Below are 26655 nucleotides of genomic sequence, written 5' to 3' on the forward strand. Positions count from 1 at the left end.
CCCTGCCACATGCACAATGGAGGACCTTCTTGCAGAAACACCAGAAGCACTCCAAGTGGCCAGATACTTGTCAAAGGACATTTAATCAACTACCAAACTCACAAATGATGTATTTTGTCTGTTTGTTTGCTTTGTTCTGTTAGAGATGTAATATAATTGACTGGTTGCCCTGACACGACAAATAAATAAATAAATGCATTTCTCTTTTCTGCAATAGTCACTGCAGAAATTACATAGCTGCTTTGCTAGATAAGACCTGATTGCATCTGTAATGTAAAAAAGGGGGGGGGGGGTCCAGTTTGTGAATTCAAAGCAACAAAAGCAATTTCTGCTGTTCAAGATAATTAGTTTAGGAATATCGCATTCCTTTCATAAATGTCTTGATATTATAGGACTTTCTTTCCATCATTAGACTTACAACTTCAATGAAGTATCAGTTTTTCATCAAAGTAAAAAATTGTCACTTTTAGAGTGTAAATTAGATAGCCTTTCCTACTTTCTTCATTTTTTTAAAAAAATGCAGTACACTTTCCAGTTTGGTGTTAAAAAGCAATCTGCAACAATATGCTATTTTTGAGACTAACCCTTTACTCAGAATAGGAGCAGTACAGAAGCAACCAGGAGTAGGTTAACAGCAAAAGAGACATGTAAAACATTTAACCAACAAGTGAAGCCTAGCTCTTAATGGAATTATGCTTCAGATATCTTTCATTATTTAGAAATTCTCTCCAATTCACAATTAACAGAATTAGCAGTTCTGATGAATATTTAGACCCTCTTACTCCATGTATGATGAATCAGAGATCTCTCCTGAAACTCAAGGTCCATGTGCAGTTCTGATTTTTCTTCCAGTCTTTCTCTCTAAGTTGGATAAGGCCCTCTTGTAAGAATGACAACCCTATCTATTAAATAGGCTGTTATATCTGGAAAAGGAACATCCTGTTCCTCACAATTGGGTATGCCTCCATTCTCCATCTTAATAAAAAGAGTTAGCAAGTTACGTTAGTTCACAGGAAAAAAATAAACCAGAAGCATTTTCATAAAACCTTTAGGAAAACCAAACAAAGGGCATAAAGTGGTTCAAGATTCATAGACATGCTTAGTAGGGTTGGATAGAGTCATTCAGAAGATCCAAAAAGTCATTAAAAACTTCTGACTTTTTCCTTCCAAAGCAGTTTTGAAGCATGCAAGAAAGGTGGGAGGGGCAAATCCAAGATTGAACCACTTGCCTTTTTTTCGGAAATATTCCATAATGTCTGGATCTCTTCCAAGGTTATTGCATTCCTTCCTTCTCCGGTTTTGCCCTTCTTGTCCCTCTCGCTCGGCTTGAGCCTTGTGAGGGAGAAGAAGAGGGGGGGAAACCGGAGAAGGGAGGATTTAACTCCTCTGTATTTCCTCTCTCTTCTTCTCCCTCACGAGTGAGAGGGACAAGAAGAAGGGCAAAACTGGAAAAGGATGGAATCAACTTCTCTGGTTTTGCCCTCCTTGTCCCTCTTGCGCTCGTAAGGGAGAAGAAAGGGGGAGGAACTGGAGGAGTTAATTCCTTCTTCCTCTGGTTTTAGCCTTCTTCTTGCTTGAGCCTTAAGAGGGAAAAGAAGAGGGGGGGGGGGGGGGGGACTGGAGAAGGAAGGAATTAACTCCTCCACTTTTCCCTCCTGGCTGGTGGCCTGAGGTGCAGTGGGGAAGACCTGCCTGCTGCAGGCAGGTGCATGGGCCGAGAGAACAGCTGCACAAGCACTCCAAGTCACGGGAGGGCAAGCAGAGCCAAAGGAACACCCCCAAGAAGTGAGGGAACACTGTACTATGATTTCTTTTCTCCACCAATTTAACACAGTTTGTGACACACAAACAAAGTTTCTGGAGTGGAACAACTACTTTCAAAGTAAAGACCACCTAATGAAACATGAAATAGCATTTTCAGACCATGGTTTTGGAAGTTTCAAAAAGTTTTGAAGTTTTTTTCTGTGAAGATCAGAATTGACTTTAGAATTGAACCCCTACATCTGAAATGAGTCTTGAACCATTTTTGATCAACCAAGCCTAATGCCTATATGTTAAGTTTATGCAGAATGAGTCCTAAACCGTGAATAGTTTTAAAGTAGTTTTATTGAGCATAAAAGACAAAAAAAAACAAAAAAAAAAAAAACAAAAAAACACACACACACACACAAAGAAAAAAAAAGAAAAAAGTAGTTTTTCTTTACATGTAAAGTGGGAGAACAATATATTAGAAGCAAAGTGGGAAAGAAGAAAAAAGAAGAAAGAATTAAAAGAGAAAATATAATAATAATAATAATAATAATAATAATAATAATATTGATAAGAAAAAAAATAACTTCCATCTACCCCTCATTCTTCTGTACCATCTTCGTAATCTTGATCTTAGTTCGGTCTCTTAGTCATCCCTAGTCCGTTAGATATCTCAAGAACTCTGACTTAATTTCCACTTTTTCTATTTATATTCTTAACTCTAATTTTAATTGTTTAAAATAGTCTTTTACTGGGTCCCAGTTTGTCTGTATTTTAGGTAACCCGTGGTTTGGTGTCAGCCAATATGTAAGTCTGTCCATTTCCATTATTTCTAATATCTCATTTTGCCAATCGTCTATCTTAGGGACTTCTTTAAGCCTGAACTGTGAATAGTTTTGAACATTCCAATTTTTAAGACTTCCTCGCAACAGGAATAGATTCCTAAATCTATCAACCCCCCCCCCCCCCAAAAAAAACAAAAAACCCCACACAGAACAAAACGACAACAAGCAAAATAAAAAAATCTCAAACAAACAAACAAAACCCAAATCAATCACTATTCTGGATCTACTTTCCCAATAAATATGTAAAGCATAAATGCAACTGTCAGTTCAAATAAGAAAGAAGAATTAAATCCATGAACAAGCCAGTAAATCAACATTTATGTAAGGTCCATAAATTCAATGGGTCTAGTCTGACTAGAATTAACAATAAAATTTAGGCCTAGAAATAATTTTCTGAACACATTTTCAGAAAATGTTAAACACTGCCAATGAGAGACTGATGTACAAAAGAATGATGAATTCTGTTCTTGTTGTGGGTTTATCTGAGAAGCAGAAATAAAATGTGGAAAAAATGTGGAAAAATGTGGTTTTTCTTTGGTCATTCTATGCTAACCTAGGTTTGGAAATCAAATCCATTGGTAACAGCTTCTGAAAATCCATTTTCAAAGGATTCTATTCCACAAAGAAATACACAGTGCAATCCAGTTTCATCTACTTCCATACACACAACACTAGAGAAATTCCTCAATAGTACAGAATTATCAGCTATAGCCACTAAAACGTTTAGCACAATCAGTAAACTTAAGAGAAAGGCTTCATGGCTCAGACCTTTCTCACTAAGAGTGGAATAATAATAATACTAATACTAATAATACTACTACTAATAATTATTATTTATTTATATCCCACTTTTATCCCTCACAGGACCCAAAGAGACTTACAACATATTAAAATCATGTAAACAACAATCCAAATACAGCTGATCTCTTACAGTCCAGGTTCTGGATTATTTACATGATGTTGCCATCAATAAGCAATTGACTCGAGTGGACTGCAAAGGCTATAAATTTCCATTATAATAATCATCTTGGTGTTGCTGAATGCAATATGCCCCTCCCCCCCCCCCGAAGAACAGTTTATCACATTCATGAACAGTGCCATGAAGATAGTAAATGCTAAGGAATCAATGAGCTCACATAGCTTGGAATGCAATTACTCAGCTATCAATTATTTATTTATTTCGGACGTTTATATTCCATCTTATCTCGACCTCCACAGAGGGACTCAGGGCAGCTAACAACAAAAGCATAGATATATATCTCAAGTAAAAACAGTATAAAACATTATAAAAACATCATAAAAACGTTAAACATTAGAACTATCACCAGAGTCCATTAAACCATAGCTCTACCATCATGTTGGTCTAGTCTGCAAAGGCCTGATCCCACAGAAAGGATTTCACCTTTTTCCGAAAGTTCAGGAGGCAAGGAGAGGTTCTGATTTCACTTGGGAGGGAATTCCATAGCCGAGGGGCCACCACAGAGAAGGACCTGTCGTTTGTCCCCACCAACAGCAATTGCGATGGTGGGGGGACAGCGAGCAGGGCCTCCCCGGACGATCTTAAGGTCCTAGGTGGTTCATAGTGGGAGATACGTAGCAGGAGATATGCTATGTTTACCTTAGAAATAGTTCACCAGTTTTCTATTTCCTTCACTCATAATTGAAACGAGGTGGAACCACCACAGATATTCCAAAAGTTGGGACTAAGGTCTTATCTATACTGGGCACATACTCTGAAGTAGACCAGAAGTAGCTCCTGCATATCCAAATGGCATTCAAGGATCCTTAAAGCAGCATAAATGAAGATGATCTGATTTAATCCTACATTGTGCAACAGTGGGAAATGTGCTAGAGTTTCACCAATATTCCAGGGCAGCCCTACACTTTGGGCAGACTGTGGACAGCACAAGCGACTGCAAAGTGAACTGGTCCGCTGTCTGCATGGGCTGGCACTGCCAACCTCTTTTCCCTGAATTTAGCAGTGCAGGAAAAGGGGGATGTGTTGGGCCTGTGTTGCCCTTCATAACTGCAAGAGTTCCTGAGTGCTCTTGGCCACAGAGTAAAAGAAAGGCACAAGAAAGGTAAGGTGATGATCCAATTGTGTCAATTGGTTTCAAAGATGGTTGTGAGATGGACACAGAGTGTATCGGCTCAATCAGGAGTATTCCTAATCAAGATTCGCCCCGGATTTTGTGCTACATGTACAGTCCTAAGAAAACTGAAAATTAAGTAAGGTGGCTGAAGTGCTCTATAGAGCTATTCATAGTGGGCACTGACTTTGCCTTCCAAAAGAAAACAATTCTTTTTCAATTTAGTAGTAAGTGAATAAACTCTTAGAGAAGCAGAAATTTGGAATTATTGGAAGAGCTTTTTTCCCACATTTTAGAATGCAATATACAATTCTATCTGTCTTGTGTGTCAATTAACCATTTTGAGTCCCAATTTTGGGAGAAAGGCAAGATATAAATTCACAACAATACATGTGTGATATAATATGAAATTTAAAGTAAGAAAAATAAAAAATCTGAAAAATAGTTGGTTGTTTCCATATATTTTATAAACTAAGCTTGTTAAATTCTTTAACATCATTGTAAGTAGACACTAAAGTATTTTAACATGTTGCCAGGTTTATAATTGGGACAAAGATCTGTCTTTCAAAGTTCCACATTTGTATTTAAAAAAAAAACCCAGGGCCAAGCAAAGCTTTAAAATGCTTCCTTCCTGCTTTATTGTATGAACAACATTTGATTATCAATGTTCAGAAATGCTCCATGAAGAGGAGAACCTTAACCATAGCTATCTTCTCTATCATCAAAGGAGGGAAGATCAAGAATTCAGTATGTTAATATTGCTCAACATACTTGATTGAATAGAACAGATGTAGTATCTTGAAATTAATTGCTGTGTCCAATTTTGCACCTTACAATCTTGACCTTTTTTAACACACACAATCTCATCAAGTACAGTTTCATTACCACTTTGAAAAAGCACATGTGAGCATGCCTACTTGAGATTCAAAAAAAGAAAACAAAACAGGACTTTTGTTTTGCAAAGGCTGCATTATGCAGCCAAACATATGGAGAGAAATGAATGGATGAGGCTCCTGTTCAATGAGATGGGTTATACTAGCAGACTTAAATCCAAATCCCCAAACCATATTTCATTTATAGTGGCTCCATCCAATTTCCATTTGTTAAAAACAATAGTGAGCTGATGAGAAGGAAAAGTCCTCTTCCCCTGGTACACAGACAGTTGTCTCTGGCCAGACTGAGATAAAAATAAAACCTCAACTGGCACTATATATACCTAATGCAAACTCTAAGAATCATTTTGGGTGAGCAATACTTTCCCATTACATTAGAGCTAAAACACAACACTTACTATGGTGTGGAAAAGCAAGTCTTACCTGTCTTTCTGACATGACATAGAGGTAATTATGATCTGTAGAGAAAGCCATGTCTCGAAGAATAGTACTCCCGTCCTTGAAAATTGGAATCATTTCATACTGAATGCCACCATGAGGTGGTCCATCTGCTCGAATCTGGAATAAAGACAGAAATAGTACAGGTTAAAACACTTGGACATGTTAGTCTGGGATATCAGTATACAAAATGTTCTTGTAGCACTAACTGACAGAATGAAGTTGGTAGCATAAACTTTCATAGACCAACTTTGAGAAAACTATGTATAACACCTTTTAAATAAAGGGCTACCTAAAGCACTGTTTCTTAAACTGTGGGCCCCGACCTTAAATAGCTCAATGCTGGGGTCTCAAATTCTTTTCTGAACATCATCTTTGACCTCATCTGACAGGGCAATTTAAGCATCCTAGGATGCTTCCTTGGCAGTTCAGTGATGAATGGGCATGCTACCCATCCCACAACATTACTGGACTTCTGGCAGAGGCCCTGCCCACAAGTGGAGTGGAGGCATAATACAACACGTTCCTCCCAACATGGGAGCCTGCCCATGTTGTGCTGCCTCTAATGGAGCCAACACAGATCCTTGGCACTCGGGCGACACTCCCCACGTGTGGTTGGAGAAGCGTGGCCAAGAGGGAATGTTGATGGGTAAGCCACCAACACTCAGAAGTGTATGATAATGGCATCGACATCTCTGAAGTTTGGGTTCTCTCTCTCTCTTTCTCCTTCTCTCTTCTCACCCACAGACTGCAGTTTGGGTTCATAAGAGCTAGCAGAAACCAGAGTTCCATTGCACAATAAAAGAGCTGATGTGATTTTTCATTGGGGTTTGGGGTTTGCATAACATTTGCAAGTGGGACTATCATAGGAATGAGTCTTCATCCACATGAAAATTGCCTTCCACAACAGAAAAGTAGAGTTATCAGGGAGAAAGGTGCTGACTTAGCTTTCTAAAATTCTCTTACCTTATAAAAACGAAAAGAGGAAGGGGGGGGGGGGGATCTATCGGTACTGTTAAAACTAATTGATTTGTGTCAAGTTCTCAAAGAAGTAGCAGTATTAAGTTTCTTGCAACATAAAAAGGATGAAGGGATGGTGAGACGAAAAAAAAGAAGAGTATTCAACCATGTATCCTAAATCTAGTCTGACATGATGCAGACCAGGCTAGGATTGTCAATCCAGGAAGAAGTAGGTTTCGTCTCATAAAAGTATTAAAAATGGCAGCAATAATTTGTGAATTTGCCTAATTTGGGGAGATATTTTCTTAAAAGTTAACAAGATTATTATAGGTAGCAAATGTTAAACTATTTAATTTGCTAGCTAGATCTGTTATACTCAAGTCCAGATCAGATCTATTACACTGGCCAACACACATTTTTGTGCCTCAAATGTTAGTTCTGTTTCTGTTTATATTTGACCTCCTGATTCCAAAAATGGCACCAGTTTCCCCCTATCAGCTCTAGCTTTTGAGATACAGAACTGTTGCCATTTGCTTTCCCATAGAGAATCATGATAATCATATCTAAGAAAACAAAGCCGATGCAATCTATCCAATGCAAATTTCTGAATCAGTGCCCCAGGAACAGGCCTAAAAACCAAGACACCAGTAATTTTTTTATGATGTATTATCTGATGAGGAATCTAAAATGAAATAAATCACTGTTTAATTTTAGGGATCTCATATCTTCCTCAAATTTGCTGATTCCAGCAAAGAAAACACAGCCCACATGTAGTGGGTATTTGGCTAGTTCTGTATGAAGGCCTCCTAGCTCGCTAGTGCTGGTGATATTTTAGGCTTGATTATGCAAATCCCTCTCCCTGCAGGAAAGTGTAGCTCAGAATACAACAGACCCCACCATACGCAGTGGGAACACAACTGCTTGAGCACATCCCGGTCTCTTTCAAAATGTTAATAATTGATGGCCTTGGGGAAGAGGGGGGAGGGATAAACAAACAATTTACTTTGTATTTTCCTCTACTAGGATTTGCATATTTGAGTAGCCATTTGATTACAACATGGTGTCTACATAACACCAAGCTGCAAACATTGGCAACCATCAGGCGGGGAGATTAGACTATCCATGTGAACTAAGGGCTCTGTGAAATCTCCGGATAGCCCAGTGGCATTCGTTGACAGAGATTCTGTTACTTGTTGGCCAGAAAACTGCTGTGTGCAAAGGGGTGCTTCAAAGCACATGAGCTGCCATGCTAGAAAAATGGGAAAGGTGGTGGAGTTGCAGGGAGGGGGTGGTGGAAAGGGAATAAAAAGAGAAACTGATCACAAAAAAGCCATCTGCTCCATAATAATGCCTGGCTGTCTCTCATTGTCCCATCTTGCTGCTTAGTGAGCGAGTATCTGATTCTAGTGTTAGGCCTAAATCATGCAAAAAACCTTGTTGCAAAGGATGAAGCTGAACTTCTAGGAAAGACATACAGGAAGTGGACAAGGACTGAGAGGAATCATTTACGAGTGTGGGTTGTTGAATCCCATTCCAGAAATGACTATAAAATATTATACAAAAATATGATTACATCCAAAAGGAAAAATATGTTTTATAGTTCATAATAAGCAAGGGAAGGCTGTACTCTTTCCAAAACCCCTTCAACATCTCTGCTCTGTTAGTCACTTCTAAGAAAGCAGACTGCTCTGTCCCTCAGCTCAGCTCTTCCAGCAATCCCATTTTCCACCCATCATTAAACCAGCTGTTTAAAAACGTTGCTAGGACAACAGCCTCCAAAGTTCTTCTATTAAAATGTCTGATAGAAATTTAATTAATCCTCATAGGCCAGCAGGCAATGTATTGCTCGGCCTTGTGTGGTGGCATTTCTTGATCACTGAGACATAGCTGAGTTGGGGTTCCTGGCAAAGGCACTTCGTCTTTTCCTTTGACAAGTGAATAATCAATGATCCTTATCAATCCAGAAACACATTTTTGGAGCGATTCTGAGGAGTAAAACTGCAATTCTGGACTATTGTGCCAAGGGGAAAGTTCAGTGCCCTTCTATGCTTCGAGTTCTCTGTAGAACATTGAAAGTGTCAACCCATTGTGTGAAAATGTCTCATTTGAAAATCAGTGTGGGAATTCTGCATGATCTAGAGCTATTTTTTCAGTCTGTCATCATCCTTTACTGAACTATAACTTTCACCAATACCAATGCTATCATCACTTTCTACAGCTTGTATCTGCATGTGTGTTTACTTACATATGTATTTAGCTTGTATTTGTTACTTACTTTTGTTTAAAGGAACTCAAGAGAACATATATTTCATCATCCACAACAACCATGTGAGGTTGTTCCTGTGGAGAGAGAACTACTTTCATAGACAGAATGAGATTCCAAAATGGATTACATGATGCAATTATAAAAGGTTAACACTGGTTTTTGATTGAAAATATATCACTGAAATCTAAAATATGTAATATATCAGTGTGTAATGCATGTATTTCACAGAAACTCCTACTATTTGGAAATGTTTTCTATACACTTTGTTGTTATTAGTTAGGAACAAGGGTTGAGAGAGAGGATAGACCTGTGAAATATGTTCATAAGTACATATAGTTTGATATCACTTCCTGAACTCCAGTGGAGTTTGGTTATCTTTATGTCAGTTGGGTGGCAAATCTATTTCAAGCTTTAATCTGTGACCTGCCTCAAGCCATGAAGAGAAGTGGGTAAGAAATCATCATCATCATCATCATCATCATCATCATCATCTGAAATGAAAAGGGTCTTTACAACATGCTGAACCTTATCCCTCAAACAGGCTCACCACTTGGATAGTTCTTTTGAAGTCTGGGCCAGAAATCTGAGCAGATTCATTGCCCACAGACATGAGAGCCATTGGGTTGTGCACATGTCATTAACCTCACACCAAATCATACAATGGATCTAATATCAATTTGCAATATTATCATGGAAAGAAAGGGCAAAACACCAGGTTCTTTCAAGTGCTCACTTGTGGAAGTATATCTTTGAATTGTTGAATCAGAAAAAAACAAAAACAAAACATCCTTAAGAGTGTTGTTTAGTGTCCACTCTATCTGTCCTAAGGTAAGAATGGAACATTTTATAAGTGGTCATAGGTATCAGCAGTTCCTAGAATAGCATGCTTTTGTCATTACAGAACATAACAACTGTTTTGCTGCGCCATATCGAAGAACTATTGATCTGTGACAGAGAAGACTCATAGTGAAAAGATAGTTTGACAAATATGATTGATCTGTGTCACCTGATATGTTCCTATGAGAATATAATGGCTGGAGAGGTAGAACAAAACCTCCCCAACCATGGGTAATACATCAGGTGTTACTGTCCTGAAACATGATGATCTGTACTTTGAATAGGGCAGAAATGAAGCTAATAATGCAACTATAGATCTTAATGGTACCAGGAAAAGGAGAAAAAGCAACATTTTGTGTGATAACACATGAAGAAAGATGAATACAAGAGCAAGCATAGCAACTTGGTATTGTTCAGATAGTTAAGACTGCAATGTCCAGAAGACTCAGAAATGTATATACACAGATCAGGAAAATTGGGGATTACAATCTAAACTCCTTGCTTTATATAGACATGGCATTCCAAATTATGTGTACTCACCATAGATATCCAGTGATGGCTCAAATGCAAATGGTCATGTCAGCATCAGTGTAGTGATTGACTCACTCCAAGTTTTAGTCTAAATTTAAGACTTCTCCAAAGGGATGAACCTTAAGCCACAGAGAGGTTTATAAGCTTGGATACTTCATTTAAAGTTTAGACTAAAACTGATTTCAATACAACATTGATGTGAAAGAGACCACCTGCCACTCTGGAGACCTTTAACTAAAGCTAAATAAATATGCCTCACAGGTCTGTTATCCATTTCCTGGTTTCATAGGAATTCTGAAAGAGCTAAACTCTGATCTGTTGGTTAACATGTTGAATATCAGACAAAATACACAGAAAAGACCAGAAGCTTTGAGAGCAGAAATGAAGCCCACCCAGAATAGTTCATACCACAGAAGATGGAGACTATCCTAGGAGTCAGCTGTAATTGCTGAACAGTCCCATGGGACTGAAGGAGCTTGTTGCCTCAATCAGTGCTGATGTGTGTTTGCAAATACAGCTTGAAAGGAGCCTAACATCATAATCTGTAAATCCAAATATCAGCTCCAGCTCAGAGCATTCAAGGCCAGCAAAACATTTGCACGTGATGAAGCAGAATGCATTCTGATTCGGAAATTTCTGTTCTTCAAAGGCATCATGGGGATTTGTCTGGCTAATACCACTACAATGAAGACTGCATGCATAAGCTATGCATTATCTTAAGAGATTAGCAAAATACCATATTGTGCCATGTATATGTTGCAGAGTAGCACCCTGGTGATAGTGTCTGATCCATTCAAGACTCTGACACAACACAGAAACTCCCATGCAACCACTACACTGAATTTTCCACTATTTTACTCACCGTCACAACTGTCGTTGTAACTAAGCTATGACAGGTCTGCCTTTCCTTCCAATTTCTCTCCACAGGCTCTTATTACAGGGTGCTAAAGACTCTTTGTGGGAGCTTTCCATGATTAAATTACCTGTCTTTTTTCATTATGATTTTTTCAGTGAGACAGAATTTCATGACAAAGTGTTTGATGCCCAAAAATTAGCCAAATAAGGACATGCACACCAAGCTTCATATATTCAAAAGAAGCCAGGTCTCTTTATTTAACTCCTACAGAACACTAGTTACCTTTTACAGAAGTGCAGTGAGGGATAAAGGACCAGAAATAAAGGTTCCATTCTGGAGTTTTTAAAAATGGCACTTTTTTTTACATTAGATGTAACTCACTGCTGCAGCCCACAGCCAACACCAGTAGCCCTCACCTAGGTACTTAGGAATGGGGGAAAAAATTAGTTTTCATTTTAGTATAGACAAATACATGCAACTCAAACACCCCTAAAACAAACTTCTCTTATGAATATGTGAAATCAAAAACCAATTATCCTTAAGTATTTTCACTTCTCCAAAGGTTAAAATACAGCTCTCTGATTAGAAAAAAGAAGTGTGTAAAATACAAAAACAAATGCATTGGGGAAAAGTGTAAAATATATATCAGGATACATATACACAAAAATGTATATTATTTGTGGGAAATGCATAAAAATCTATATTAAGCATTCAGTACAGTTCCAGCAACTATAAAACTTCAAAAACTTCAAAAAACAAACAAACAGCAATATTTGCAGAGCAAGATGGAATAAACCTGTGCTTCAAAAAATGTGAAAGTTGGAGCCAAAGCAGTTCTCATGAGTTCGTATGGGTCTATGGCAGAAGGCATGGAGAGGCTCATCATTCTAAAACCTGAATCTGTTTTAACATCCCTGCTATTGAGTAGGCAATATATTAGCATGAGCAAGGGTTGAAAGGTCAGCAACATTTGTTCCTCCCAATGAATAAACGAATGATCTGGCTGTCATTATTGTTGTTGTCATTGTAATGGTGTTTCGAAGGGACCAGACAGCCATCCAGTATAACGTCTTCTTTCCAGGCAAGAACAGTTACACATTAGGTCTTTGAACTCTACACAATTCAAATATCAGTATGTGGATGATTTAAAGAGGGAAGCCAGGCAATAGATACTAATGCCACTATCTTTTGACATTTATAATCTAATATTACCTAGTCCTAGAAGAAAATCCATCCCATTCCAGGCAGGGGTAATCAGTCAAACCATGCAGCTTACATACAATCAGAAATGTTATTATAGTGTGGCACCATCATATTTTTAACAATCACATTTACTGGCATCATAGAAAATGGCGAGGCAGATAGCACACACGTGAACACCCCATCTTGACTGCAGAATGCCATTACTGTGGCACAAGAATACATCACATGTATTTTGGATATATTTCCCTCACAACATCTTAGTTGGGGAATAAAGAGGAGCATGGAAACCAGCTTTTTTCAAGTATTGACTCAGGTTAGTAAAGGGTTGGCATCTACTTAAACATCAACTGTAACTACCATCTTAAAAACAGAGGTATCACCGAGTTCTACAAATGGCTGTAAATGAGGCTCAAGTTTCTCCACTTCCTCACCTTGTGTTCTGGTACATTAAGGAGCAATATTGATGTGATTTAGTGTTCTGTCTTCTGTATGGGAAGCATTCCCTTTGAAATAAAAGTGAAATACTAGTCCTATTAAACATCTTCCTCTTAAATCATAGATATGTCCACAAGGAAATTAATAAAAACTCTTTATATGCACATTCAATTCAAATCAGCATATCCAATTAACCATATTACCTGCAGGCCCCCTCATCTCAAAATCTCTGCCACATTTAAACTATTTAGCCCTAAATTATGGCATAATAATGTCTTTCTGAGTGGACATCATCCCCATTTGTTGTTGTGAGGGCATTGGTGAATGGGTTCATTTTTTAAAAGCTTATCCGAAAGGTCATATGAGAATGGCTGTCTGACAATATGGTGTACGTGAAAGGTAGGATACAGCACAGCATGTAGCAATGTTATATCTAGAGCACAAGTAAACCCACAAGGACATAAATGATTTCAGTTTATTAGAGATTACATATCTCTTTGAGTATTATGATTTTGCCTTAATAGTACACAACTTGGAAAAGTGACTTTTTTGGAGATTGGGTTAAACACCTGGAATAAATCCTTTAAAATCTAGAATGAAACCCAGAATAAACCTAGGGTTTCCATCTTGAGAGAAAAGCATGGTGGTGGCAAACATAACCATCATCAGGCCTGATATAAAAACCATAAATCACCACTAATGCCAGCAGCATTGGTTTCCGATGCATTATATCCTCTCCACACATAGCCAGAAGCAAGTCAATTCTATGTTCTTGGCTGGTCAAGAAAAAAAAAAGAACTTATTTGCTTGTTATATTGAAATCTAGAAGTTAAGTGCCTGTTGGCCTGAAGACAGAAGTAATGTCTCCTGCTAATTGCTACAGATCAAATTGCTGTTAAGCTTTTCAGCTACAGGGGGCAGCTCAAATGTTTTCAACCATATTTGACCTTCTTGCAGCAGGATTACTGACTCCAGCTTGAGCCAGTTACTGCATTTCTCCTGAATTCTTCTATGTAATGATTACATCCCTGACTTCAGGATGATTCTTCCAATATGTTTTACACTTTGATATAAATTCCCAGGGCAGATTACGCTTGTATTATATTATTAATGCAGATATAAGTATTTTGGGGTCTACAGTACAATAAGGGGCACCTACTATCTTCATACAATTTAATGAATTTCATATGTACATATGACAAATGACAGTCCTGCCTCCAGTACACTGGGATTAGATAAGAATTTTATCCTCTTTTTCTGATTTTTCCCTACCCTATACTGTATCTGGGAGACTTTGACGATGGACTAAGGATTGTGCTTTAAATAAGCTGTCACTGGCAGAAAGCTAAAGGAGAGTATATGTTTTCAGTGTACATTGTATCAACCTTTTGGTGAAGGGTAGGGTTCTGAATAGCTTTTGGGGGTTCTGGAACCCAAGGGTGAGGAGTTTATTTTAATGATGTTCTAGTGGTGTGCTCTCACTTAATAGTCCTGAGACTTTGATGGAGGTGCCCTGGGTTTATCTTCTAGTAAATGGCTGACAGCATGGCAAACCAATTGTTGGACTACACGTAGAGCCCAAGTGAGGTGGTTGTCAAGGGTTGTCAAGAGTTAATATTTGGATCAGCGGAATCCCACATGATATTGAAATAAATAACAATTTGGGCAACAATTCCCAGATTCCTTAAACCTTCATGGGATTCTGAGAGATTCTGTGAGGCATGGTCCAAAAATGTAACATCTGGAGCTCTGTTACCATTTCTGTCCAAATTCCCTGATGTACTTGCTAAAATGGATGGGGCGGGAGGTCAGAAAGATCAAATGGCAGCAGAGGAAGCAAAACTTCCCAAAGCCATTACCTGAAACTGGCACTGAAGATAGGAGCAAAGCCTCCACACCACCATTCAACAGATAGGCAACACATAGAGCCAATTCAGCAAGATGACAATGCTGGTGGTACAAAAAAAATATCAGACAGATGGGACATCTCAGTGCCACTATCCTGTTTCACTCTTGAGATTATTTCTTCCCTTTTCCTCCAATCTGAGTATTAATATACTCTTGTAGAACCATTTGTACATTTTCAGCAACGATGGCTTTATTTTATTAGTATACAAGCTAAAGTGGTTGTAATCCTAGAAGATGGGGCAAAACCAAAACAATCAGGAACAAAAACCAAACCATCGAACTTGCTAGACTGACATGCAGTGGTGTGGTAACACTTGAGCTATAGTAAACTATATAAAGCCACAGTGATCAACAACCATGAATATTAACTTGTGACTTGGGACTACAACCAAGAGCAGACAATTGATCTTAGACTGCAAATCCCGACTGACATCTTGGCCTTTTTCTCACACTGCTGGGCATAAGATAAACAAAGCGGTAAACCAGCATGAAGCCAAGCAAGCCTGTCCGCTCTGATTTTCAGGCCTCACCATTCTTTGACATCCTTTCCTTTTCATTCTTGTTCTCTCTTGGGTGTTTGTTTGTTTGTTTAAATAACCTATTCCTTGTAGAAATATAACTATTTTCTCATAGTTTTACCAAATATCTAGCTCTTCCCATCCCTAGGCTTCATAGATCCATGCGTGTGTTTGTGTGAAAAAATACATGTGCAATTTGTGGATTATATCCTCTGTCTCTCAGACACAGTGAAAGCAATATTTTTAAAGAAAATCTGGGAATTAGATCTAAGAAGCTAGTGAGTGAACTAATGAGGTAGAATTGGGAGTTGCTGTAGCACCACAATTCAGTGCTGAGAGCAAATGAAAAGGAGCCACACAGGGTTTATTTTTATAAGACTTTATGACCCAAATTATTTATAGATTCAAGTCTTTTGTAAGTTCAACACTCATGTCAAAATGTGTGGCTGTGTATTTCTTTCTCTCTCTGCTGTGCACTCTTGCACAGGCACACATACACATCTTCCAAGCCTAGTCTTTCAAAATGTTAACTAAATGTTCAAAGTCTCAACTCAACAGCCTGCAGCTCCCTAGAGGAAGGCAGTCTGACCCTAAATGCCATGATAATGGTAGAGGAGGACAGAAATCTTAAACTATCTTTTTCCACAGTGCTCCTTTGCCTGCTGGTGTTGGAGTGCGTATGGCTTTCTTATTGCTTCTAACAATTATTTTTAAAGCCCTAGGAGAATGATTAATTCAGAATCCATTCTGGAAAAAAAACACAACCTTAGTCCTTTCTTACAAAACAGGCATGTATTTGGAACAACTGGCAAACCAAGGTCAATATTCAAGAATAAACCAGAATTGTAAGATCAGGTGGTGTATTATTAGGGCTGAACTGTGCATATAATAGAACAGAGCTTAGAATTGTTACCTTTTGGAATCTACTTCCCAAAATCTCTCAGACAGTATGGAAAGTAAACAACTCCCCCTGCCCCAAATAACATTTCTATGTCCTGTAGTACAGTGGCCATGTAGTTGAACATTCCACGCTGTAAAATACAAGAATACATTACAAGAATATCAGATATATGGTTCTAAAACTTACACAGTTCAGAAAGCTGACAGGAAGTAAATGGACTCATTTGAAATTTAATGTTAGGGGAGCATTCTGCACATACTATGAATAACAAACAACCTGAATAAATGAATCCAAGAGTAAGTAAATACTGATTCCTAAAGCCAAATTAATTAAACATTAATTAAGCTATTTTGCTTTGGACATATCATGAAATGACATGACTCATTAGAAACTACAGTAATATTTGGTAATGGTAAAGACAATAGGAAATAAGGGAGACCACATTACAGGTTGGTAGAATTATAAATAAGATTACATTTCTGAGTTTATAAGACCCACGCAGGGCAATTAATAACAGTGTGTCTTGGAGGTTTCTCAATGATAGGGTCAACTGAAGCCATATTGATGGTGATTAACAACAGCCAGTGTGCATCTTGATGTGCGTGTGGTGTCATTGTTATGGGTGAGTCTTGTCATACATAGAGTCTGGGCAGTGGATCTGTAAGTGGCTGCAAAGACCTATTTTGGATCCACATGGTCTTTCATGTCAGTCCCTAAAGACTGTTGCACAAGCTACCTACCAGGCCTAAATGAAGAATTGCTAAATCAGCTACAGCAATATCTCAGACTATTTCAAGAGAATCCATTCAGTGATGAAACTATAATAGCAGGCCAAAAATTATCTACAGCCATAGCTAATGCTTAGAAAGACTTATGGATAGAGCTGCTTGATATGTCTAAGAGTAGCCAAAAAGCCTGGCAATTGCTGAGACACCTGGATAGTGACCCTATGGTCAACTGTGAACACGCAAACGTAACACCAGACCAGATAGCACACCAGCAAATTCAGAATGGGAAAACCAACTGCAGCTGAGTAAAGGTGAAAATCAACAGGGTGCCAGAACTTAAAACCCACCATTTGTCATTTCCCGTAAACCTGAAAGAACTCAGAGAAGCTATTAAGCAATGTAAAACTGGTAAAGCACCTGGCCTAGATGGCTTAATAATAAAGCAAATCAAACACATGGGCCCCAAAGCTGAAAACTGGCTCTTAAAATTTTACGATCAATGCTTTGCACACAAACAGATTTTCAGATTATGGAGGAAAACTAAGAACATTGCCATTTTAAAATCTGGTAAAGATGCCTCCAATGCCAGGAACTACCGGCCAATCTCTTTCTTATGTCATCTATATACAATATATGAGATGATGCTATTAAATCAATTAGGATCTGTTATTGAACCTCAACTTAATTCAGAACAAGCAGGTTTCAGACCATGAAAAACTGTACAGCTCAAATTCTTAATCTGACTGAGTGTATTGAGGAAGGCTGTGAGAAAGGTTGCATCACAGGAATAGTTTTTGTGGACCTTATGGCAGCCTATGACACGGTGCAACATAGAACATTGCTGCATAAAGTTTACCGAGAAAACTGCCACTTCTATGTGGAGTTTCAAGGCAGGAAAAGCAGATGGTGGAGCCGAAAGAATGATTTACCTCAAGGAAGCACTCTTGCACCAGCCTTGTATAACATCTTTACTAATGATAAGCCACAGCCATCACTCACAAAGAGCTTTATATATGCTGGTGACCTTGACCTAAAAACACAAGCATAAGACTTTGAAACAGTCAAAAACCAACTTATTAATGCCTTGAAATATCTCTCCAGCTACTACAAAGATAACCACCTGAAGCCTAACCCTGCCAAGACACAAGTGTGTACTTTCCACCTTTGTAACTGTGAAGCCAACAGGAAACTGAAAGTTACCTGGGAAGGCCAGGAGCTTGAACACTGTTCCCATCTCGGGATCACCTTAGATCGAACACTGACATTTAGGAAACACTGCATGAACACCAAGCACAAACTAGCTGCATACAATAACATATACTGATAGCAGATGGGATGCAGACTCAAAATTAATAAGAACATCAGCCCTATCCTTGGCTTACTCAACAGCACTTTGTGGGGTAGGTTACCCTTAGGCACTGGCATTTGGGCCTCCAACACAGTCACTGTGTACTAGTAATCCACAATAGAAGGAAGAAGATAGTTGTGGATGCCCTGTTCCTGGCCAGAAAAATGTCATTTGTTATGCCCTGTTGTGGGTTTCCCTGTTATACAATAAGATAGCTTGTTTGTGTTGGTTATCAAACAAATAAGCAACACATATAGGGAAAAGGTCCGAAATGCTAAAGCGCAAAATTAGCTCAAATTTGCCAGAGAGATTAAAAACAAATAAAAAGATGTTCTTTGGTTATGTCAGTAGAAAAAGGAAGAACCAGGAAACAGTAGGTCCTCTGAATGGAGAAGGTAGTGAAATGCTAATAGTGGATAGGGAGAAGGCAGGATTGTTCAACACCTTCTTTGTCTCAGTCTCCTCCCAAAAGGGGTTGGTGTTCAACCTGAGCAATATGGAGCAAATGAGATAATAAAGAAAATGCAACCCAAAATAGGTAAAGGAGCAGTCTGGGAATACCTGGCTACTCTAAATGAATTCAAGTTTTCAGGGTCAGACAACCCATGAGAGTATTGAGAGAACTAGCAGAAGTTATTTCAGAACCACTGGCAATAATCTTTGAAAATTTTGGGAAAAGGGAGAAGTTCCAGGAGGCCAAATGTTATCCCTGTCTTAAATAATGGGTAAAAAAGAGAAGCCAAATAATTACCATCCAGTCAGCCTGACATCAATATTAGGATATATTATGGAGCAAATCATTAAGGAGGTAGTCTGTAATCCGTTAGAAAATAATGCTGTGATTACTAAAAGTCAATATGGATTTCTCAGAAACAAGCCATTTCCTGTCATCCCAGACTAATCTCTTTTTTGATAGAGTTACAAGCTTGATAGAAGCAGGGAATGCTATGGATGTAGCATATCTTGATTTCAGTAAGGTCTTTGACAAGGTTTCCCATTATTTTATTGCAAACAAACTAGTAAAATGTGGGCTAGGTAATAATACGCTTAGGTGGATTTGTAATTGGTTAAGCAATCGAACCCAAAGAGTTCTCACCAATGGTTCCATTTCATCCTGGAAAGAGTGAAGTGCCATAGGGTTTAGTCCTGGGCCATTAGGAGGGATAGCTAATACACCAGAAGACAGGATCAGAATTCAAAATGATCTTAACAGATAAGAGAGCTGAGCCAAAACTAACAAAGTGAATTTTAACAAGGAGAAATGTAGGATACTTTGCTTAGGCAGAAAAAAAGCAAAATGCACAGATACAGGATGGGTGACGCCTAGGTCAACAACAGTATGTTAAAAAGATGTTGGGGTTTTAGTGGGCAACAAGTTGAACATGAGCCAACAGTGTGATGCAGCAGCTAAAAAATATCAAAAGGAGAGTAGTGTCTATATCAAGAGAAGTAATTGTGTCCCTCTATTCTGCGTTGGTCAGACTTCACCTGGAATACTGTGTCAAATTCTGGACACCACAATTTAAGGGAGATTGTGACAAGCTGGAACAAGAAAGGTGACTAAAATGATCAAAAGTCTGGGGACCATGCCCTATGAGGGGTGGCTTAAAGAGCTGAGTATGTTTAGCTTGAAGATGTGAAGGTTGAGGCATGGTCACCATATTTAAATATTTGAAACACTGTCATAAGAAAGAGGGAGCAGGCTTGTTTTCTGCTGCCCTGGAGACTAGAACTCAGAGCAATGGTTATAATTATAGGAAAGAAGATTCCTTTCCTGTACCATTAGGAAGAACTTCCTGACCATATGGGCTGTTCAACAGTGGAACTCTCTGTCTCAGAGTGTGGTGGAAGCTCCTTCCTTAACAACTCTCTAACATGGTTTACATCATGGCAATGACATAGTTCCATTATTATAAAGATCAACATCACAATCTTAGTACTAAAAAATTCAAGTAAGAAAAGACAAAGCATGTTTCCAGTTGAACATAAGAAAACAAAAATAAAGACCACAGATGATTTACATAACTTTAAAGAAGATGATGAACAGATTTTCCATATCTTGGCTCAGTCTTCAATCAGAAATCAGACTACAGACAAGAAATTGGATTGGATGGATAGCTTGAAAAACTAGACAAAATCATGGTCAAGATAAACAATTGAATATTAATGTTAGGATTGTCTATGCCATCACATTTCTCATTTCTATTTATGGTTGTGAAAGCTGGATTTTGAAGAAAGCTGATAGGAAGAAAACCAACTCATTTGAAATGGGGTACTGGTAAAAGTTCTGCAGATGCTTTGGCCAGCTAGAAAGATAAACAAACGAGTCTTTGAGCAATTTAAGATATTCTAAAAGCCAAGATGGGAATGTGGAATTTTGGACACATCATCAGAAGACATGATTTACTAGAAAAGACATAATGCTTGGTAAAGTAGAAGTCAGTAGTAAAAGAGGAACACAGGTAGAGAGAGCTCGAAGCAGTGCTGTTTGACAGATTTTGATAGGTCTCTAATTCATATGATCACCATAAGTCGAAGTCCACTTGATGGTAGTAATATATGTTTGTATTTTCTTTCTCATGAACCAATGGACTTTATATATGATACACAACACTAAATATATCATTGTTAGGATATCCAGAAAATTACTGAAGGCATTTCCTCAAAACACCCTAACATCCAATAATGAATTATTGATATTAATACAGTGTTTGCATCATAACATGCAGTACAATAGCATCATTATACTTTGTGATACATGGAAGGACATGTCCACCATCAGATAGTCTTTGTGTACTCTATATCAAACCACAGTGACAAAGTTCTAATAATTCTAACTATTCTCGTCTTTGCATGTTGGGAATTTGTATATTTAAATGAGGCAGGCCTATAATAAACTCTCCCATTTTTTGTTTTTGTAAAATAGGAATACAATATGCCTTTGTTCTGAGCTATTAAAATAGATTAATGCTCTGTGAATACATCGACAAAAAATTAAAAGGACTTGGTTTGTTTGAAGCTCTTTTGCACTGCTTTGCCAAAATCCCTTCAAGGGCATGTTGATGTGGGCAAAGAGTGAGACAACACTACCTTTCCCAAGTCCAGGCCTGGACAAATGACAAACAGGCAGATGTCATACCAAGGCTAGACAGATGGCTTTTATTCTAGCAAACGCTCATGCTTCCCTTTGGCACACGGCAGCCTGAACCAGTTATAACGTAGATATACATAGGTCCTCTTGGGAAGTACAGGAGATTGGCACATGAAGTATTCCTTAGTCTGCATATGGAAATATTTTCCTTAAATGCAAACTGGAAAATAGTATTGCTTTAAGTTCAAGGTGTTTTCTAATACTTACTGAACACACGCGGGCAAGTAGCTATGAACACAGGAGGGTAACTTACTGTATATTCCTCTTTGCATGCTCCCAGTCTGTTGCTATGCATCTTGTGAAAGGAAATTACTATGTACTGTTTGTTATGGGAAATTGTCAGGGCACTCAGTGCTTTGCATAACAAATAGCTTGCTGCCCTAAAGAGGTGGGGGCTCCATGTTTGCTGTGATGGGGCTGCTTATAAATTGCTGAAGCTCAGTAGACAGAGTTGTTAATCCAATGCTGCTGTAAAATCAACAGAATGACATATGCGACTGGATTATTGCGGGGTCTACTGATCACCAGCTCTGGAATCCTCAATGAGTATGGAACAGATCTTCCTCTCCCCTCTCTATCACACACAAACACTTGTACTAACTTGTTCTTGGAAAAAATGCTGAGATAACTGGCAATTTCTCAAAAAGAAAAGCTAGTTACAAAATATAGTGATGAATACACATCCAACACATGGCATGTTAAGGGAGCTTCCAATATTTTCAATTGGACATGCCAATTAAATAAACTGAAAACACTGGAATAGAGCAGAGTGCTTTATTTTTACTATCTTTTACGGTGTCTTCGTTGTAAACTCCTTTGAAGGAATCCTGGCTAAAAAGTGAAATGCAAATAGGATAGAGATGACAAATGTAGGCAGGCTAAAACAGTTCTTCCCAGACTGACATCTGGACTCTAGTAGCACTGTGTAGAGCAGAGCTAGTGTGGAATACACCCATGATTGCAACTGGTTGCAGAGATTGAAAATGTTACTTGTAAACTACAACTCCTAGAATTCCCGCACTAGCATGAACTGGGCCTATGTGAAAATCAATGAAGGAAAAGAAATACCCAGAGCCTCTGTTCCTGCCAGCCTTTGAAACCACGGTATTCTTAACCAGTAAGCATTTTGCAGTCTGAGTAGAAAATGGTGGTATAGGTGCTAGGGAGGAAAGAATACAAACATTATTAGAATTCCTAAAGTTATAGCTTTTGTGATTACAACCACAAAGGCTGGCATACTATAGGGTAACTGATCCAAGCACTGGATCACTACTATCTCCACGGGCACCAGTCCCTCTGGTGTGCCTGCCAAGCAGATAGCCAAGGAGTGACATCATGCCTGGTCCAGAAGCCCCTACATTGTATTTGAACTTAGAAATCTCCTTAAGGCAGTGGTTCTCAATCTGTGGGTTCCCAGATATTTTGGCCTTCAACTCCCAGAAATCCTAACAGCTTGGTAAACTGGCTGGAATTTCTGGGAGTCATAGGTCAAAACACCTGGGGGCCTACAGGTCAATAACCACTGCCTTAAGGGAATCCCAAATGAGGACTGATGGGCACATACTTGAGCTAGATCATAATTGTCCCAGGCCCTGAGATTCCTGAGCAAAAACCAGAGACAATGTGATACCGTGTGGGGAAGTCATTAAGTATTTTTTTAAAGTACCAAACCCACAGTTGCTCATAGCTTATCATTCAAACGCATACACACAGGATATATTTTCTTGTTTGTAAATTAAGACAAAAAATCTTAAAATGAAATGAGCTATTATTCTTTCTTGCTTGTGTAGGGAGATAGCCTTTGTAATGTTTAACTTACTTGTTCCTAAGGTGGATGCAGGAAGGTGATAAATAGGCAAAAGCTGAACCTGCATCAGATGAATACTTTAAAGCTATCCAGGTGGAGTTGAGTGAAAGCTACTCTCTCCTTTTTTACCCAGACAGGTCCTATCAATTGGTTTAATTGCTGGCTGCCATTATAAGAAGCCCACATCAGGTCATCATGGAAGATTATATTTCCCTACTACTCCTAATCACTCTCAAAGACAGAAAATTGATCTTTAAAAGGAGTTTAAAGGCCTTCTCAAATCAGCAAACAATTTTAATATGCTTCTCTGGTGTAGTAAATAAAGCACTGACTTGATCTATGAAAGTTTGGATTTGAATCCCACCCCTATTTGTCTCTCTGTTTTTGTCTCACCGATAAAATGGGAAGAATGTAATGTATTCTCTGTAGAAGAAGTAATTCTATTATGAAAATGAAATATAGTTGGATAAAACAGCTGAACAGAGAGGAAAACATTATCTAATTGCATCCCATATGGCATGGTGAAAACAAAAACACACCAGTAGTACCCATTAGGTTGCTCCTTGTAAGAGAGAGCAATGCCGATTTCATAAGGGAAAGAAAAGCTAAAATAAAAAGAGACATGATACTTTCTGCTAGTCTAGCATAAAAACAGAAGAGAGCATATCACTTCACACCAGCAAACACATGACCAACCTTGGAGCTGACTTTGACATTTCCACCAATATATCTAAATAAAGTACAGTGGGACTTGGTATCTACCGGGATTTGGCTCCAGGAAGCTTCATGAATACCAACATTTATGGATGCTCATTACACAATATGTCCCATTACAGGCAGTGGTCTAGCAAAATGGTGTCCCTTATATGAAATGGCATAACCAAGCTTTGCTTTTTTTTTCTGGAATATTTTCAACCTATGAATGATTAGATCCATAGATATAGAAAGCTAACTGTATGATACTGAAACATAAAGGAGCAAAGAGCAACAAAGAGAAAATCTTTGATTCATTGAATATATTAAGGATGCTTCAATGATGCTCAGCTTCAGAATTTCTCTACACATTGAAAGCGAGATTGACACCTGCACATCCAACAACAATTTCCTGCTCAACCCCAGTAGCCATAACTACCATATACTGTATCTGGTTTGAGTGTTACCGTGTCAGAATTAATCCTAGAACCTGACATTTCAGTGCTGAAACCTAACACTTAGGGCTCTTCCACACACACCTATATCCCAGAATATCAAGGCTGAAAATCCCACAATACCTGCTTTGAACTGAGTCCACACTCGGGTAATGTGGGATTTTCTGCCTTGATATTATGGGATATAGGGTTGTGTGGAAGGGCCCTTAGAGTGAATTCCCTGAAATTTTTACTAAATCAGGGGTCTGGTGATATCTTTAAGCATGATACCTTAAGTATCAACCATAGTTGCACAGAATGTGTGATTCAAATAAATAGATGACCACACTTTTCAAAGTAGCTCTCTCATCTTGAGATTCATTCCCCTCACCTTGAGGACTTCAGAAGAAGAAGACACAGGTAGAAAAACTCCTGAAATCTGAGAACCCTACTTGGATTAAGTATGACATTTCCCCTTGATGGTGGCCTATATCTTCAAATTTGCCAAATTCTTGATGAACTTGCTGGTTCCAATCCAGTAAAGCTTTAAAGCTCAGCTACAGTCAAGGTTACCACATCCATGAGAAGTTTATCAAAATGGAAGCAGTCACCCCCCCCCCCCCAAGTGTAATTTCACCAAGCAAGTACTTTTTGTAAAAGGATGGGCTCATAATTGCCCACTTGACTTTACATTGCAATAGTTGACAGTAGTATACTAGTGATAGAAACAATTTTCTCAACTCCTTCGGGTACTGTGAAGATGGCAGCAAAATTTAGAGGGAACAAGAGGGAACACTGAAATCTGATATGAAAGCACAAGTCCACTGATTCTGTGAACCTTGACTTTATCTTATGAAGAAAGCAATATGGTAAAAAGAGGGTAAACTGCAATCAGCATAAGCTTCAGTTCCTTTTTGTTTTGCTTGTCCCCAATGAAGCATTCAATTATATCATCTTCTTGTCCTCATTCGAAAAGTATCTTCCAACATAAAATAAGGGCAAAAGGTAAGGAGATCACATACTGAAAGTAATCAGCCACCCAAGCATCTTTAATTTATTACCACATGAAAAAGCTTGTTGAGAACAAAGCCAGCAGTTCAGGAAGATCATTCCTTTAAAAATATTTTTTTTATTTGAAAAGCTGTCAGTGTGCACTTTGTCATAACCCTCTTTCAGGAGAGTAATGTGCTACCTCCATGCAAATCAGCTCCTAATTAATTAAGTACTATTCTTTGGGGGATAACTTCATTAGAATCAAATTTTGGGAGCTGGGCTGACAAGGTTAGTTTTTCTTTAATTGTGATCTGGTATTTTATTTCCACCACAAACATGGACTCTAGAGAGATTCTGTTGATTGGAATGGTTTGGCCTTCGGTCTCTTTTCTTTGTGGAGGAAAATATGTAATGGTTTACTGGGTTGGTCCTCTTATTAGGCTGGGGGGTGGGGGAGTTTCCAGATTCTGAGTGTCATACATGGAAAACAAATGAATAGGGCTTTTCATATTTTCTATTGAAGTTTTGCATGGGTGGCTGGTGGGTTGAATATCAATAGGGACATGTATTTGCTATTGGTTTTAGTTATTAAGAGAACATTTTATCTAATGGTTTGAATAGCTCCATTAATATTTGGACTAAACCTCAAAGTCGATTCAACCCCTCATTGACAGTGGAACCATTGTGTTCATCATTGATATTGTGCTACTGCTTTGGGTTTGTTTTTGTTTTTTTGCTTTATTTTCTCGTATTATAAGCTGGGGTGAAAATTGCTGGAAGAAACATTAACACCCTCAGATATGCAGATGACACCACTCTGATGGCCGAAAGCGAGGAGGAGCTGAGGAGCCTTCTAATCAAGGTGAAAGAAGAAAGCGCAAAAGCTGGGTTGCAGCTAAACATAAAAAAACCCCAAGATTATGGCAAAAAGAATGATTGACAACTGGAAAATAGAGGGAGAAAATGTGGTGGCCGTGACAGACTTTGTATTTCTAGGTGCAAAGATTACTGCAGATGCAGACTGTGCCCAGGAAATCAGAAGATGCTTACTTCTTGGGAGGAGAGCAATGT

The 26655-nt window shown here is 38.5% G+C and overlaps 1 protein-coding gene across 1 annotated transcript in view; it reads right to left on the reverse strand.

The window, feature by feature from the left end:
- The window catches only part of PLXNA2 (plexin A2), a 521320-nt gene that overhangs the window by 309463 nt on the left and 185202 nt on the right, over positions 1-26655 (reverse strand). Inside the window, exon 4 of the mRNA XM_060772844.2 lies at positions 6001-6135. Coding sequence (XP_060628827.2) covers positions 6001-6135 — 135 coding nt within the window. The remainder of the gene's footprint in view (positions 1-6000; positions 6136-26655) is intronic.

The sequence above is a fragment of the Anolis sagrei genome, chromosome 4 (assembly GCF_037176765.1).
Source record: "Anolis sagrei isolate rAnoSag1 chromosome 4, rAnoSag1.mat, whole genome shotgun sequence".
In the NCBI taxonomy this organism is placed as follows: Eukaryota; Metazoa; Chordata; class Lepidosauria; order Squamata; family Dactyloidae; genus Anolis; species Anolis sagrei.